This window comes from Momordica charantia (assembly GCF_013281855.1).
Source record: "Momordica charantia cultivar OHB3-1 chromosome 3 unlocalized genomic scaffold, Mcharantia_2.0 BLBB01000003.1, whole genome shotgun sequence".
NCBI classification, from domain to species: Eukaryota; Viridiplantae; Streptophyta; class Magnoliopsida; order Cucurbitales; family Cucurbitaceae; genus Momordica; species Momordica charantia.
The window spans coordinates 10968853-10981792 of record NW_028275161.1 but is presented as its reverse complement, the minus strand read 5'-3'; the positions used below and the strand labels follow the sequence as shown (position 1 = coordinate 10981792).

General features: G+C 38.9%; 2 protein-coding genes across 2 annotated transcripts; both read right to left on the bottom strand.

Annotated features, from left to right (window-relative positions):
• Positions 1-6472: 6472 nt before the first annotated feature.
• Positions 6473-7102, bottom strand: LOC148212370 (uncharacterized). The gene has a single exon (XM_088122201.1). The coding sequence runs from the start codon at positions 7100-7102 to the stop codon at positions 6473-6475; it is 630 nt and encodes a 209-aa protein (XP_087978327.1).
• Positions 7103-11538: 4436 nt separating this feature from the next.
• LOC111019527 (uncharacterized) lies at positions 11539-12137 on the bottom strand. The gene has a single exon (XM_022295921.2). The coding sequence runs from the start codon at positions 12078-12080 to the stop codon at positions 11694-11696; it is 387 nt and encodes a 128-aa protein (XP_022151613.1). The 5' UTR covers positions 12081-12137; the 3' UTR covers positions 11539-11693.
• Between the last annotated feature and the right edge of the window lie 803 nt (positions 12138-12940).

The following is a 12940-nucleotide window of genomic DNA, read 5'->3' as shown; positions in this document are numbered from 1 at the left end:
TAATACAAAAAATATTTGATACCTCTTGGGTCCAAGCCTTATGGAGAGCGCGGGTGCCCTCCAGTTATCGAGGTAAAAAGCTAAAGAACTATTTGGTTTTTTTTTTAACTAGTATTTTAACATCTGACTTCCACATTATATGTTAATTTTTTAAGGAAATCTTTTATTTTTGTATTTAATTAGATTATAATAACTATAATAAGTGAAACTAATTAAATTATTTAATGTTTTTCTTTTTTTAGGTGTTTGTGGGATGGACTCAATATCTATTATAAATAAAATATTTTTAAGAAGCAATAAGTATTTTTAAAAAGGACATTTATTACGTAAATAATGAAGGATGACCGCATCCAAATTCTATATATATATTTTGTGGGGACAGTAGCAGGTTTAAAACTCTGGTTAGTTGAAGTATCCCTATAAAATTGTAGAAAGGATAATTTATGAAATTATATTTGTAGCATCATGGTCGGTTTTATACAGATTTAAATTTTATTAATCCTCCTATATTTGTTCATCCCCTATTTATTTATTATAACTTTTTATAGAAGGATTTTTTTTTCGATAAAGGGACATAATTATTGTTCTCGATAATTCAAATCTTAAAATAATTTAGAGGCCGGTGTGTCGACCTGTTAGTTGTGTAACACAAATTAAGTTGACTCTAAGAAAAGTGATAGGGTTTTATATTTATTCTTTTTAAGATAATTCGTAATATGATGTACTTTAATTTTAAGTTGACCATACACAAAGAAATTATAATTTTTTAATAGCTTAATTTTAAAAACAAAACTTTTAATAATAACTTAATTTGTATAACATTTATATAAAAAAAATTAATTTATCTAACAAATAGCTTTACTTAGTCAAGACATTAAATAATCTATTTATAAGTACTGTTATAAGTTTGAATCTCTGCCCCTTTATTCAAATTTAAATTGTAATATTCTATAAAAGAAAAAGACAATTCAATTGACAAAAAATAATCAAGGAGTTAGTTTAAATTTATCTTTGGTTTGAGTTAAACAAACATGTCTTAAGACATTTGTTTTAATTTCTCTCTCTCTCTGTATTGTTTCAAGTTGTTTGCTCTTTTTCTTATTTTTAGTCTCTCTATGTTTTAAAATTGTTCCAAAGGGATAAGTAAATTATAAAGAATTTATACGGGATGAGTTTAAACTATAATAGCCATTTATCTAGGATTTAGTTATCCTATGAATTTTTTTCAAAATCAAATGCAGTAGGGTTTTAGGTTTTATACGTTTTTTTCATTTGAGTCTAATCAATTAACCCTCTTGAAATTGATCTGTTGATGCATGAATTTTGGTCTCCCGATTCCTTCCGAGGTTTGCACCAAACTTGATAAGTAGGGGACAAAGAACCTGCAAAACCAATAAAACCTAAACCGGTGTGACTCCAGTCACACGGGCTCCGATGCCTAAGTTAGCAAGGAGAGTAGATGAATACGGAATTAGAGTATAGAGAGTAGGGTGTCTTTTTTCATACCTCTAGGGTTCCGTCCCTCTCCCTCTTATAGCAGCCCCATCTGAATCCTGTAGATTTCAGACCCGTTACGGGTGTAACTGCGAAACAGTCGGGTGAGCCGTTATAGTTCTTGGCTGGGGGCCGAGAATTGCTCGGCATCTGGTCATCGCCGAGGCGCTTGGTCGGCTGAGGTCGACCCGGGCCAACCCGGGTCGATGTTTTTCAGCGTTTACTTGGCCTGTGCACTTCTTCCTCGGTCTAATCTTTGCTTTTGTTTCCTATAACAATGGCCCCCACTCTCAAAACAGAAGACGAATGATTGTGTCAAGACTATTGTTTTGAGAGTATATGTCGCTTGCTGCTATCACGAGATCATTCATAGCATAATTTACATGCGCACTAGTGGTTAACTACACCAAGGTTTCTAACCCATAGGGTTTCTACTAAGAGCTTCTTTGTATCCAGTTTTGGATTTGTTTATGCTTGGTTTTTGCTACTGGTTTTGTACCTTGAGCTCGTTCATATTATCTCATGAACTGGAAGTTTTTCCAATTTCCATTTATCACAATCAAGTCGTCTGAGCCTGGTTACCTTCACCCGGTTTTAACTGTTCCTCTTTAGCTCTGAGATCTAACTTTAGCAGAACTAGTATTGATATTTTCGGATTTCTAACTTGTTTGGCTTTTATGCCAAATAGTTTTATATCATGTATTCGCCTGCTTTAGTTTTGACCATGCTGAGCATTTTTTGGCTTGCTCTTAGGTATGTCCCAATTTGGAGTTTCTTGACTAGTTGTAGATACTCACATATAATGCCCCCTGATTGAGAAATTTATTTTAGAATGAATATAAAAAACTCAAGTATTATGTCAAATGTCAAAGACTTTTAATGCCTAAAATACATGCGTTGAACTAGTGGTAGAATTTTTTTAGGTGCTGGGTGTGCCATGAGTGTAGTAAGGTCTTCCAAGGCATAAGTGCCTGTTCGAACCACCTTAGTGACTTTGTATGGGCCCTCCCACGTTGGCCCGAATGTCCCATTAGTTGATTCTTTGGTATTAGGCATGATCTTTCTCAGGACTAGATCACCTTCTTTAAAGTCACGCTTCTTAACCATCGAGTTGTAGTTTCGGGTTGTTCGATTCTTGTATTCAACTATTCGTAGTCACGCTACTTCTCGATGTTCTTCTAATAGGTCGAGGTTGAGTTGTATGGACTCATTGTTGCTTAGTAGACTGAACTGCTCTATCCTTAGTAAAGGAAGCTCAATCTCTACTTGCACTACTGCCTCAGACCCAAATGATAGTGAGAACGGTGTTTCTCTCGTCAATGTACAAGGTGTAGTTCTGTAGGCTCATAACGCGTTGGGAAGTTCTTCTGCCCATAATCCTTTGAGTTTCTCTAATCTGGTTCTTAGAGTCTTTTTGATGATTTTGTTCACTGCTTCAACCTGCCCATTAGCTTGTGGGTGTGCTGGTGAAGAACAAATATGTTTAATGCCCAACTCCCTGCTAAACTCTTGAAAGGCAATATTGTTGAACTACTTCCCGTTAACACTGATAATGGTGTAGGGTATTCCAAAACGGCAAATGATATTTTTCCACATAAAGTCGGTGACCTTTTTCTCCGTAATAGTAGCTAGAGCTTTTGCTTAAGCCCATTTGGTGAAATAGTCGACTGCCGCTACTGCAAATTTGGTATGGTCCTTTTCTAACGGGAAAAGACCTATAAGGTCTATTCCCATTGAGCAAAGGGCCAAGGACTCATTATGTAACGCCCCGAGTCCCTCAGGTTAGTTAGTCTTGAATCAGGAGATTTTTCATTTAATTTTCAAAGTGAATGTTAATTGAATTTATTTATATTTATCGGGCTCTAAAATCCAATTAAATTAATATTTACCAGATCCCGTGTGGTGGGTCTTGTTTAGGAGGGGGGTAGATTTCTTATCTTTAGGCTTGGACTTATTGGGCCTCCTTTGGGTTATTTTGTTTTTAAAACAAAGGGAAAAAAAAAGGAAGAAAACAAAAACAAAACCCTAGCCCATTCCTTCATTTCTTCTTCTCTTTTTTCTCCCTTTTCTTCTTCCCCATTCCTAGCCCTAGCCGATAGCCCCCCCCCCCCCCCCAAACTTCTTCTTCTACTTCTTGGAGCAGTCCAGCCGGTGGCCCCTTCTTCTCCGGCGAAGCGGCACAACAACAGCAGCATCTCCATGCCGGTGGCCCGACTAATCCCGGTGGTGTAAACCTGCGGCGAGTTCCGTGCGACAGCGTGACGAGCAGCGGTGTTGAATCGCGATTCCGGCGCCATCAACAACGTTCTCCACGGCGGCGCGGCGTTTCCCCCACGGATTTGCAGCAGTGTGACGTCTCCTCAACGACCCACGGCGCGGTGGCTCTCCGACGACCTTCCACGACCGGCCGGCACGCTCCACGAACCACGAACGGCAGCGGCACTGAACAGCCACCGGAATCCGACGCCCTACAGCACTCCCTTCGACGTGAACAGTAGCCTTCCGGTGAAGTTCGACGCTGACTCACACGCAATCGAAGCCCAATCTATTTACCCACTCTTTTCGACATGGGTTCGGCGTTGACCCACCTCTAATTGGATCCAAATCAGCATTACCCATCACTTTTAGACATCGGGACAGCAAGCTTAAGGCCTTTTGAACTCAGATTGGGAGCCCGAACCCCTTCGACATCAACCCACTCCTAACCCAAGTTGTTTTAGTGTGAGTTAATAGGTAACGACTCTACCTAAACTCGGTTTCGTTTATAACTAAATGTTTCTAATTGGTTACTAACCTCGAGATCATGCTCTTTTGTAGTAGGAAGTGTTCAACGAGCTTAGGAGCTTTAGGACAAGTGTTTGTAAGTAGCACGGGGGCGGGTGCGTGCGTTGATGTTTGTTATTTGGTTGCCGATGTGCTGTTTATGATGTTTAATATTAGTTCTGATACGTTGTTGTGCAGTGTAACTCTTGTTTATGTTGGTTTGTACGCCTGGGTAGTGTTGAATGTCCGTCGGTGATAATAGTGGGAATTTTGTATTGTTGAGCTGCTGAGATCTGTTGTAGAATGATGTATGTTTATAGGGAATGTTCGTTAAAGTGGATTTATTTTGGGAATGTTTGTTGTCTGAATTTGTATAAAGTGTTTGGCGTGTCTCATGAGTTGTTTATTATATCTGGCAGTGCTTATTGGATATGGACGTTGGATATTAAGTATTTGGATGAATTGTGTTGGGTTCCAATCGTTTGCAATTTGTTGATTATGCTTTGTTATGACTAAAATCACTGTGGCGCGGTTGTTAAGAATTGATATGTGGTAAAAGCATGTTTGGTTTATTGTTTTGCTATTAGAATGATGTTTATGATTGGTAGCATGCTGAATCGTGTTGGTGAGCTGAGGAATGCATTGAAATCATACTAGTGGTGGTGTTGTTGATGGGCGTTGTGGTGGTTGGAGTTATTAGGGAATTAGTACTGGAATCTTGGTTGGAGGCTAGAAATGATATGTGAAGTTTTGGAAGTTATGAAGTGAATGGGTGAGTGTCAGGGCCTCGGGTATAAATGGTCGGGGGCTGATACGTCACTAACTGGGTATCGAGGCCTCGGGTATAAATGGTCGGGGGTCGATACGCCAATATTGGATAAAGATGAGCGTCGAGGCCTCGGGTATAAATGGTCGGAGGTCGATGCGAGGAGTCTTTCAAAAGGAGAACTATTGGGGCCTTGGGTATAAATGGTCAAGGGCCAATAGATTGTAAGACATCGAGGTCTCGGGTATAAATGGTCGAGGGTCGATGCACTAGTGTTGAGGCTCTAGGTATAAATGGCCAGGGGCCGACACTACCAAAAGAATGGTTTTGAAGAGCTTGAATAGCTGAGGTGAACATAGTTGTATTTGAGGTGCTAGGGAGCCAAGTGGACAGTAGTTGTTTTCATATGATTGTGGTTAGCATCGGGTCTTATGGACCATGTTTATGGATGAATGTATAATGTAATAGTAGAGCATGTCTATGGTTATTCGCGTACTGTAATGATAGAGCATGACAATGTATGTTTCCTTTATGGTTATGAGCATGATGTTTGTGTGTGCTTGGTGAGGGCTACTTACGGAGTATATTTTATATACTCACCCCCCCCTCTACAATGATTGTTTCAGGTGAAGGACTCGTGGGTGACCATGGTGATGGGACGGAGGAGACCTGACGGGCGAGGACCATAGGCTGCTTAGTTTTTCTGTTTAGTTTAAATCATTGGTTAGGGCCTTATGTTGTGGCCAATAAACGGTTTATTTGCATTTGAATAATTGAGAGATTTTTCCCTTGTTGTTAGTTGTGCTTAGGGATAGGTGCCTATTTGGGTTTTATTCCATTTGTTTAGATTCATATAGATTGGATAATAAACTTGCCTAGCGAAGTGGTTCACGAATGTTGTTGAATGCTATTCCATGAGATTGATTTATCGTTAAATTGATGAGGATTGGAACTTGATTTTATAAGTTTTACTGCATAGGAAGTTGGCAGGATGTAGTCGGGGTTAAATTTGATTAGTTGAGTAGTTAATGTGACTTAGAGGTGTGCGGAAAATTCTGGGTCGTTACACATTATGTTTGTTAAAGATTCTGGCGGTTGCCTATGTATCGTTGCGAACTACTGGCATTTGTCGCATTTTTTGGTGAATTGCATCGTGTCGTTTAGCATGGTCGGCTAATAATACCCTTGTCGTACTATTTTGTGACTTAGGGATCGTGCTCCGGAATGGTTCCCACAAACGCCCTCATGTATTTCTCTCATGACATAGTCAGCCTTGTCGAGCGTTAAACATTTTAAGAGTGGCAGTGAGTAGCCTATCTTGTATAGACTTTCGTCTTTAAGCACATATCTGGCCGCTCGTCGTTGTAGTTGTTGGGCTTCTATCTTCTTAGTAGGTAGGATCCCATTTTTCAAATACTTGATCAAGAGGCTCATCCAATTTTCTTTTGGCTAACCTTGTTCGTCGATATCCATTACTCCCTGAGCTTCTATGCTCGGTTCGGGTAAAATTTCGACTGGCACAGTTCTTCCTAGGTTGGTTTCATAAGCTGCAGCTAGTTGAGCTAATGCATCTTCGTTGACGTTCTGGGTACGAGGAATTTGTCGAATCTCATATTTTGAGAAATGGCCGAGCTGGTCTTTTACCCGAGAAAGGTATTTCGTCATCCGTGATTCTCTAGCCTGTAATTCCTCTTTTACCTGACTTACAATTAGCTGCGAATCACTGAATATCAGTATGTTCTTGACCCCAATATGCTTGGCCACCTTTAATCCTACTAGCATAGCTTCGTATTCGGCTTCGTTGTTGGATGCATGGAAACTAAATCGCAGTGCATATTTGAATCTCTCCTTATTTGGAGAGACTAATAGAAGTCCTGCTCCACATCCCCGAAAATTTGATGATCCATCTACGTAGAGCGTCCAAGGTTGCTTTTCCTCAACTAGCTGTGGGTTGATGTTACATACCTGAGGCTCCACTGGTGTCAATTCTGCTATGAAGTCTACAACGACCTGCCCTTTAATGATAGTTCTTGGCTTATAGTGAATTTCATACTCGCTGAGCTCCACGACCCATTTCATAAGTCACTCTGAAGTGTCTGGCCTTTGCAAAATTTGTCGTAAGGGAAAATTGGTGAGGACAGTTATCCTGTGGGCTTGGAAATATAGACGTAGTCTCCGAGCTGAAGTAACCAGGGCTAATGCCAACTTCTCAATTTATAGGTATCTAAGCTCTGCATCTACCATTGCTTTACTTGTGTAGTATACTAGGGATTGTCGTCCATCTTCTTCTTTTATCAACGCAGAACTCACTGCAGTGTCGGATACGGCTAAGTACAGGTAGAGTTCATCACCCGCGACCAGCTTTGCAAGAAGTGGGGCTGCCCCAGATATTGCTTTAGCTCTTTAAAGACAACTTCACACTCTTCTGTCCATTCAAATTACCTTTTCTTCCTTAGGATTTTGAAGAACGGTAAGCACTTGTCAGTTGAGCGGCTAACAAATCTATTGAGTGTTGCTATCCTTCCTTTGAGTCCCTGTAGTTGTTTTAGATTCCTGGGTGGATCCATCTTCAAAACGACTTTCATCTTATCCAGGTTGGCTTCGATTCCCCTTTGGTGCACTAAAAATCCTAGAAACTTGCCAGAGGTTACCCCGAATGTGCACTTAGTAGGATTCAGCTTCATCTTGTACTTTCTCAAAATGTCAAATGCCTCTGCCAAATCATCCTTATGTCGCTTGCTTTTTCAACTCTTTACCAGCATATGGTCTATGTAAACATCCATATTTTTGCTGATTAAGGTTGTAAACATCTGATTTACCATGTGTTGATAGGTCGCACCTGAATTCTTCAATCCGAATGACATCACCGTGTAGCAATACAAACCTCGACTGATCCGGTAAATGCATCTTGATTTGATTATACCCAGAGTAGTCATCCATGAAACTCAATCTTTCATGTCCCGCAGTGGCATCAACCAGTTGGTCTATTCGCGGTAAGGGGAAGGAATCCTTTGGACACGCCTTATTTAGGTCTGTGAAGTCAGTGCACATTCTCCATTTACCGTTTGACTTTTTTACTAGCACAACATTGGATATCCACTGGGGATAATGTACTTCTCGAATGAAACCTGCTTTCAGTAGCTCTTCTACCTATTCAGCTACAATTTCATTCCTTTCTTGGTTGAATGCACGTTGCTTCTGTTTCACTAGTTTATAGCTTTCATCGACATTGAGTCGGTGTACCATGATTCCTCGATCGATTCCTGGCATGTCTCATGTAACCATGCGAACACGTTGGTGTTGCTTTGGAGGAAGTTTATAAGACTTTCCCTTTCCTCATCCCCCAATCTGGTTCCAATGTTAACTCGTCGATCCTCGACTATCAGAGGAACAGATTCTACCTCCTCAGTCGGTTCTCCCCTGTTAGGGTGGTCGGGTTAAGTTGATGACCAGGGCTCGGATTTACCTCACCCGAGTGGTCGGTCGGATTAAGTCGATGGCCTGGGCGTGAACTTGCTTTTCTCGAGTGGTCAATAGCTCCGGTCTGGATCTTCTTTTCAAAGTGTTGCCAGCCTTCACCTGGGCTTGTGTCGACCTGCTCCATTCTACCCTTTTTTGATCTGGGGTTTGTCTCGACATATATAGGTTTCGGCTCGACATATCTGGTTTTCGCCTCAGCAGATCTAGGTTTCACCTCGACAGATCTAGGTTTCGGCTCGACAGATCTGGGTTTCACCTCGGCAGATATGGGTTGAGCCTCGGCAAATCTGGTTTTTGCTTAGGCAGATCTGGATTTGGACTGTGTCGTCCCCATAGATGGTGCCAATTGTTGATACGTGAATTTTGCTCTCTCGATTCCTTCCGAGGTTCGCACCAAACTTGATAAGTAGGGGAGAAAGAACCTGCAAAACCAATCAAACCTAAACTGGTGTGACTCCGGTCATACGAGCTCCGATGTCTAAGTTAGCAAGGAGAGTAGATGGATATGGAATTAGAGTATAGAGAGTAGGGTGTGTTTTTTCATACCTCTAGGGTTCTGTCCCTCTCCCTCTTATAGTAGCACCATCTGAATCCTAGTAGATTTCAGACCCGTTACGGGTGTAAGTGCGAAACGGGAGGTACTGCGAAATGGTCGGGTGGGCCGTTACAGTTCTCGACCGAGGGCCGAGAACTACTTGGTGCCGAGGAGGTCTCGTTGTCGAGGCCTTCTCGGTGCCGAGACGCTTGGTCGGCTGAGGTCGACCCGGGTTGGCTTGGGTCGACATTTTTCAGCACTTACTTGGCCCGTGCGCTTCTTCCCCGGTCTAATATTTGCTTTTGTTCCCTATAACATGATCAATAAAGAAAATGTGATATAATATTTCAAAAATATCATTTTCTATAAAATGATATGTTATGAATGTTAAATATGTCCGTAGAAAAAATTAAAAATAGTTACGAATGAAATTGAGAATTGGAACTTTTCATTCTTTGAAAGGTTGAAACCAAAAGAAATAGTTACTAATGAAATTGAAAGTTAATAAATACTTAACCTATTGTTATTTAGGTGCATTTGATATCCATTTCGTTTTTTATTTTCTGTTTTCAAAAATTAAAAGGCCTAGAAACATTATTTTTACCTATGCGTTTCTTTCTTTTTTTTTTGTTAACATATAGGTAATTTTCTAATTTAGTTTCGTAAATGTATTGTTCCACAACTTATTCAATTTAATTAGTGTTGAATTGCATAAGTTTTTTCTCTTTTTCTTTTAAAATTTTTTGAAATAGAAACTTCATAAAAGAGCCTCATCGTGGGGCTACATGTGAATCATCTCTTCCCCTTGATGCATATATCAAGAAGCCACATGGGAAAGGTGTTGTTCCCAAACATGGCTTGATTAGCAAGAAATTAGTGAGGTAGCTACATTATTATTGATTTCTATTGGAACACAATCGCCTTCGATTTTTTTAAGCCAACTTCCAAGTTCCTCCTTCGATAATATATTCTTCCTTACGTTTTATCAAATTTCGAGGGAATCATTTTTGTAAGACATTATTTATTTATTATTTTTTTAATTATGACTTGAAATTGGACAACTATTTCGAGCTTTCCACTCTAACTAAGGCATTTACACCCTCCACCAGACCTCAACTTAAGAGACATCAAAGATTTTTCTATTAAACTAACCTAAAGGTTGGAACTTGAGATCTTTAAGTCGATATGACCAAGAGATCCCGAACCCTTGGCAATAGGACCATCCAGAGTGGATTTTTATAAAACATTATTAATGTTTTTTTGTCATCACCAATATCTCTAATTTCTCACAAACTATTCCTGACAACTATTCTAAATGAGAAGTACTTTTTTTAGAGTACAATATGTGGGTAGGAGGATTCTAATTCAAGACCTTCCAATGGGACAGTACCCTTAACTTATTGGATGCTAAAGTTGACCAGAAATTAAGTTATTTATGGTGGTAAATTCGAGAGGTTTTAATGAGCAAATTAAAGATATTCATAGAAAATAAATAAACAAGAATGTATAGGAGTGGCAGCATTTTGTTCGAAAATTGGGAATTTTGACCCATTTTCTAAAAAATATTTATCAGTGACCCCTCTATAACTTAGTTTTGACCCATTTCACTTTTATCTTTCTGTTTTTCAAGAAAGGTAAAATTCTCCACCATCTTGGTTTTCTTCCCAATCTCTCACCTTAAAACTAAGACCATTTTAATTTGGAGATTCAATTTCGATTACCAAAAACAAAAAGTTTGTTACCACAGATAATTCTCTAACAAGAGCATGAGCAACCTCATTTAACTCTCAACAAACATGCAGGAAAACTAGGGCTCGTTTGGTAACGTTATTATTTCATATTTCTATATTTTTTTTTAACGAAGAAAAATGTGTTGCATGGTTTCAACCTCTAAGAATTCAAGTACGATAAAACAATGTTTTTATTTATGTTTTGAAACAAATTGGAAATGAGAACAAGAAAAGAGAAACTCGTTAGTCGTAAAATTCTTAGATTTCTTAAGAAAATTGGAAACGAGAAAAGAGAAATGAAAAATGTTACCAAACGGATCCTTAATTTCACGAAAGTAACAAGCGAGATGTCTGACATTTTGAATCGAAGTTGCAATTTTCACCACAATATTATTGATTTAATACATTGCATGTAATAGAAATACATAACATTCAAAATACAAGTTTAGCTGATATCGGGTATGCTGACTTGAAATTTGTAAACGTATTCGGATTGTAAATTAGAATTTCTTAATTTCCGCCATGTAATTGTAATGTAATATTTGTTTTTTTTTAAATCCAAATTATATATTTATATACCTAATTCTACCATCGTTGGGAGAGAGTCGAATCATCGAATTTTAGAATACTAATAGATGTAAGATAAATGTATGGTTAAGTTGTCACATATATATTTCAATGGAAAATCGATATAACACAGCGGTGTTTCAACAAAAAAATAAAAAATAAAAAAAATCAAGAGATATGAAAAAGAAAAAAAAAACATCATGAACAGATTAAATACCATTTATTCCAATAACGTTGGCTAATTTAAAGTGATCAGAATTTTGTATCTTTATTCCTGTAATTCCCTCTCGGGATTTTATGAACATTTAAAATTTACAGCAACACAGAAAATAACATTAACGTTGCCACGAATCGAATTTCACAACTGTCGTTTATTGCGTCGACCGTCAAGTTTAGCGACGCAACAAAGCAGCCGGCGGAAGACGGAGAGAAAGGCGGCGCCCGTGACGGCGGTCAAACACCGGCTTTTCCTCCGGGGGACGGCGGCGATCTCCTCCGCCCTCCGCCGCGGCCTAACTTTTCGGAAGCACTTCTGGGTTCTCTCAGGGACCGTCTCCTCCCTCGAGAACGTGTAGCTCCTCAGGTACATTTGCCGGCGAGAGATTCCGTTCACCTCTCTTGGCCGACGCCGGACGAACTCAGCGTCGGACTCCGGCCACCGGTGGAGCCTCACGTGCGTCGGCCGGCCGGCGGGGACGACGCACGTGTTGTCGATGCAATCTGATATGCAGACGGAGGCGGCCATCGCTCGCCGGCGAGGCTGACGATTGTTTGTAGAAAGAACTTTGGGATTTTAAAGACAATTAAGGGAATAATTATTGGAATAATATTGCAAGAGAGAGATGAGATTAGTATTGAGTTTTGTTTTGGTAAATTACATTTTTGTCCCTCGATTATCAATTTAAATTTTATTTAGTTCTTGGACTTTTCATTATTGTCTCTATTCTAAATGGAAGTTAGTTTTGATGTCCTTGTCATCAATGTTTAGTTAATGACAAGTTATCTATCCATATTAAAACAAAAAATATTTGCCAATATAATGTTTATGAAAAATTTTATTAACTTTCTGATGTGATTTATTTTTATTCGTTTATAAATTTGGGTGAGATCTATTTATCTATTGAATGTAAAAGAATAAGGTCGATAAAATTATTTTGCATTAAAAAATTTATATGGTCTCGTTTAGATAAGTATTGTATAGGAGTTTATGATCTGACATTTCGTTTCAATAACAATGGAGTAGGTCAAATGAGTTAAAAACATGAATTTTGAATTGACTTTTTAGCTTTCTGTTGACTTAATATATTAGAAAAATGACAGGGTTAATTGCATATTTTTCCTAGTAAAATTTAATTGTCTTATTTATTTAGAAAAGTAAATCTGAATTTCCTATGTGGTCTTTTTCATCCTCAGCCTATCTAAGCCGAGGTATGAACACGTGCTTCTAAAAGATCTTCTAAAAGACCACCTGGCAGGTCCTCATTCTACCCATAAAAATAATAATATCTTATAATAAAATAATGAAATTCAAATAAAAGAAAGGATAGACAACAATTCAAAGCTCAAGAGATAACGGGTAACATAACTCAATGGATACGGTATTTA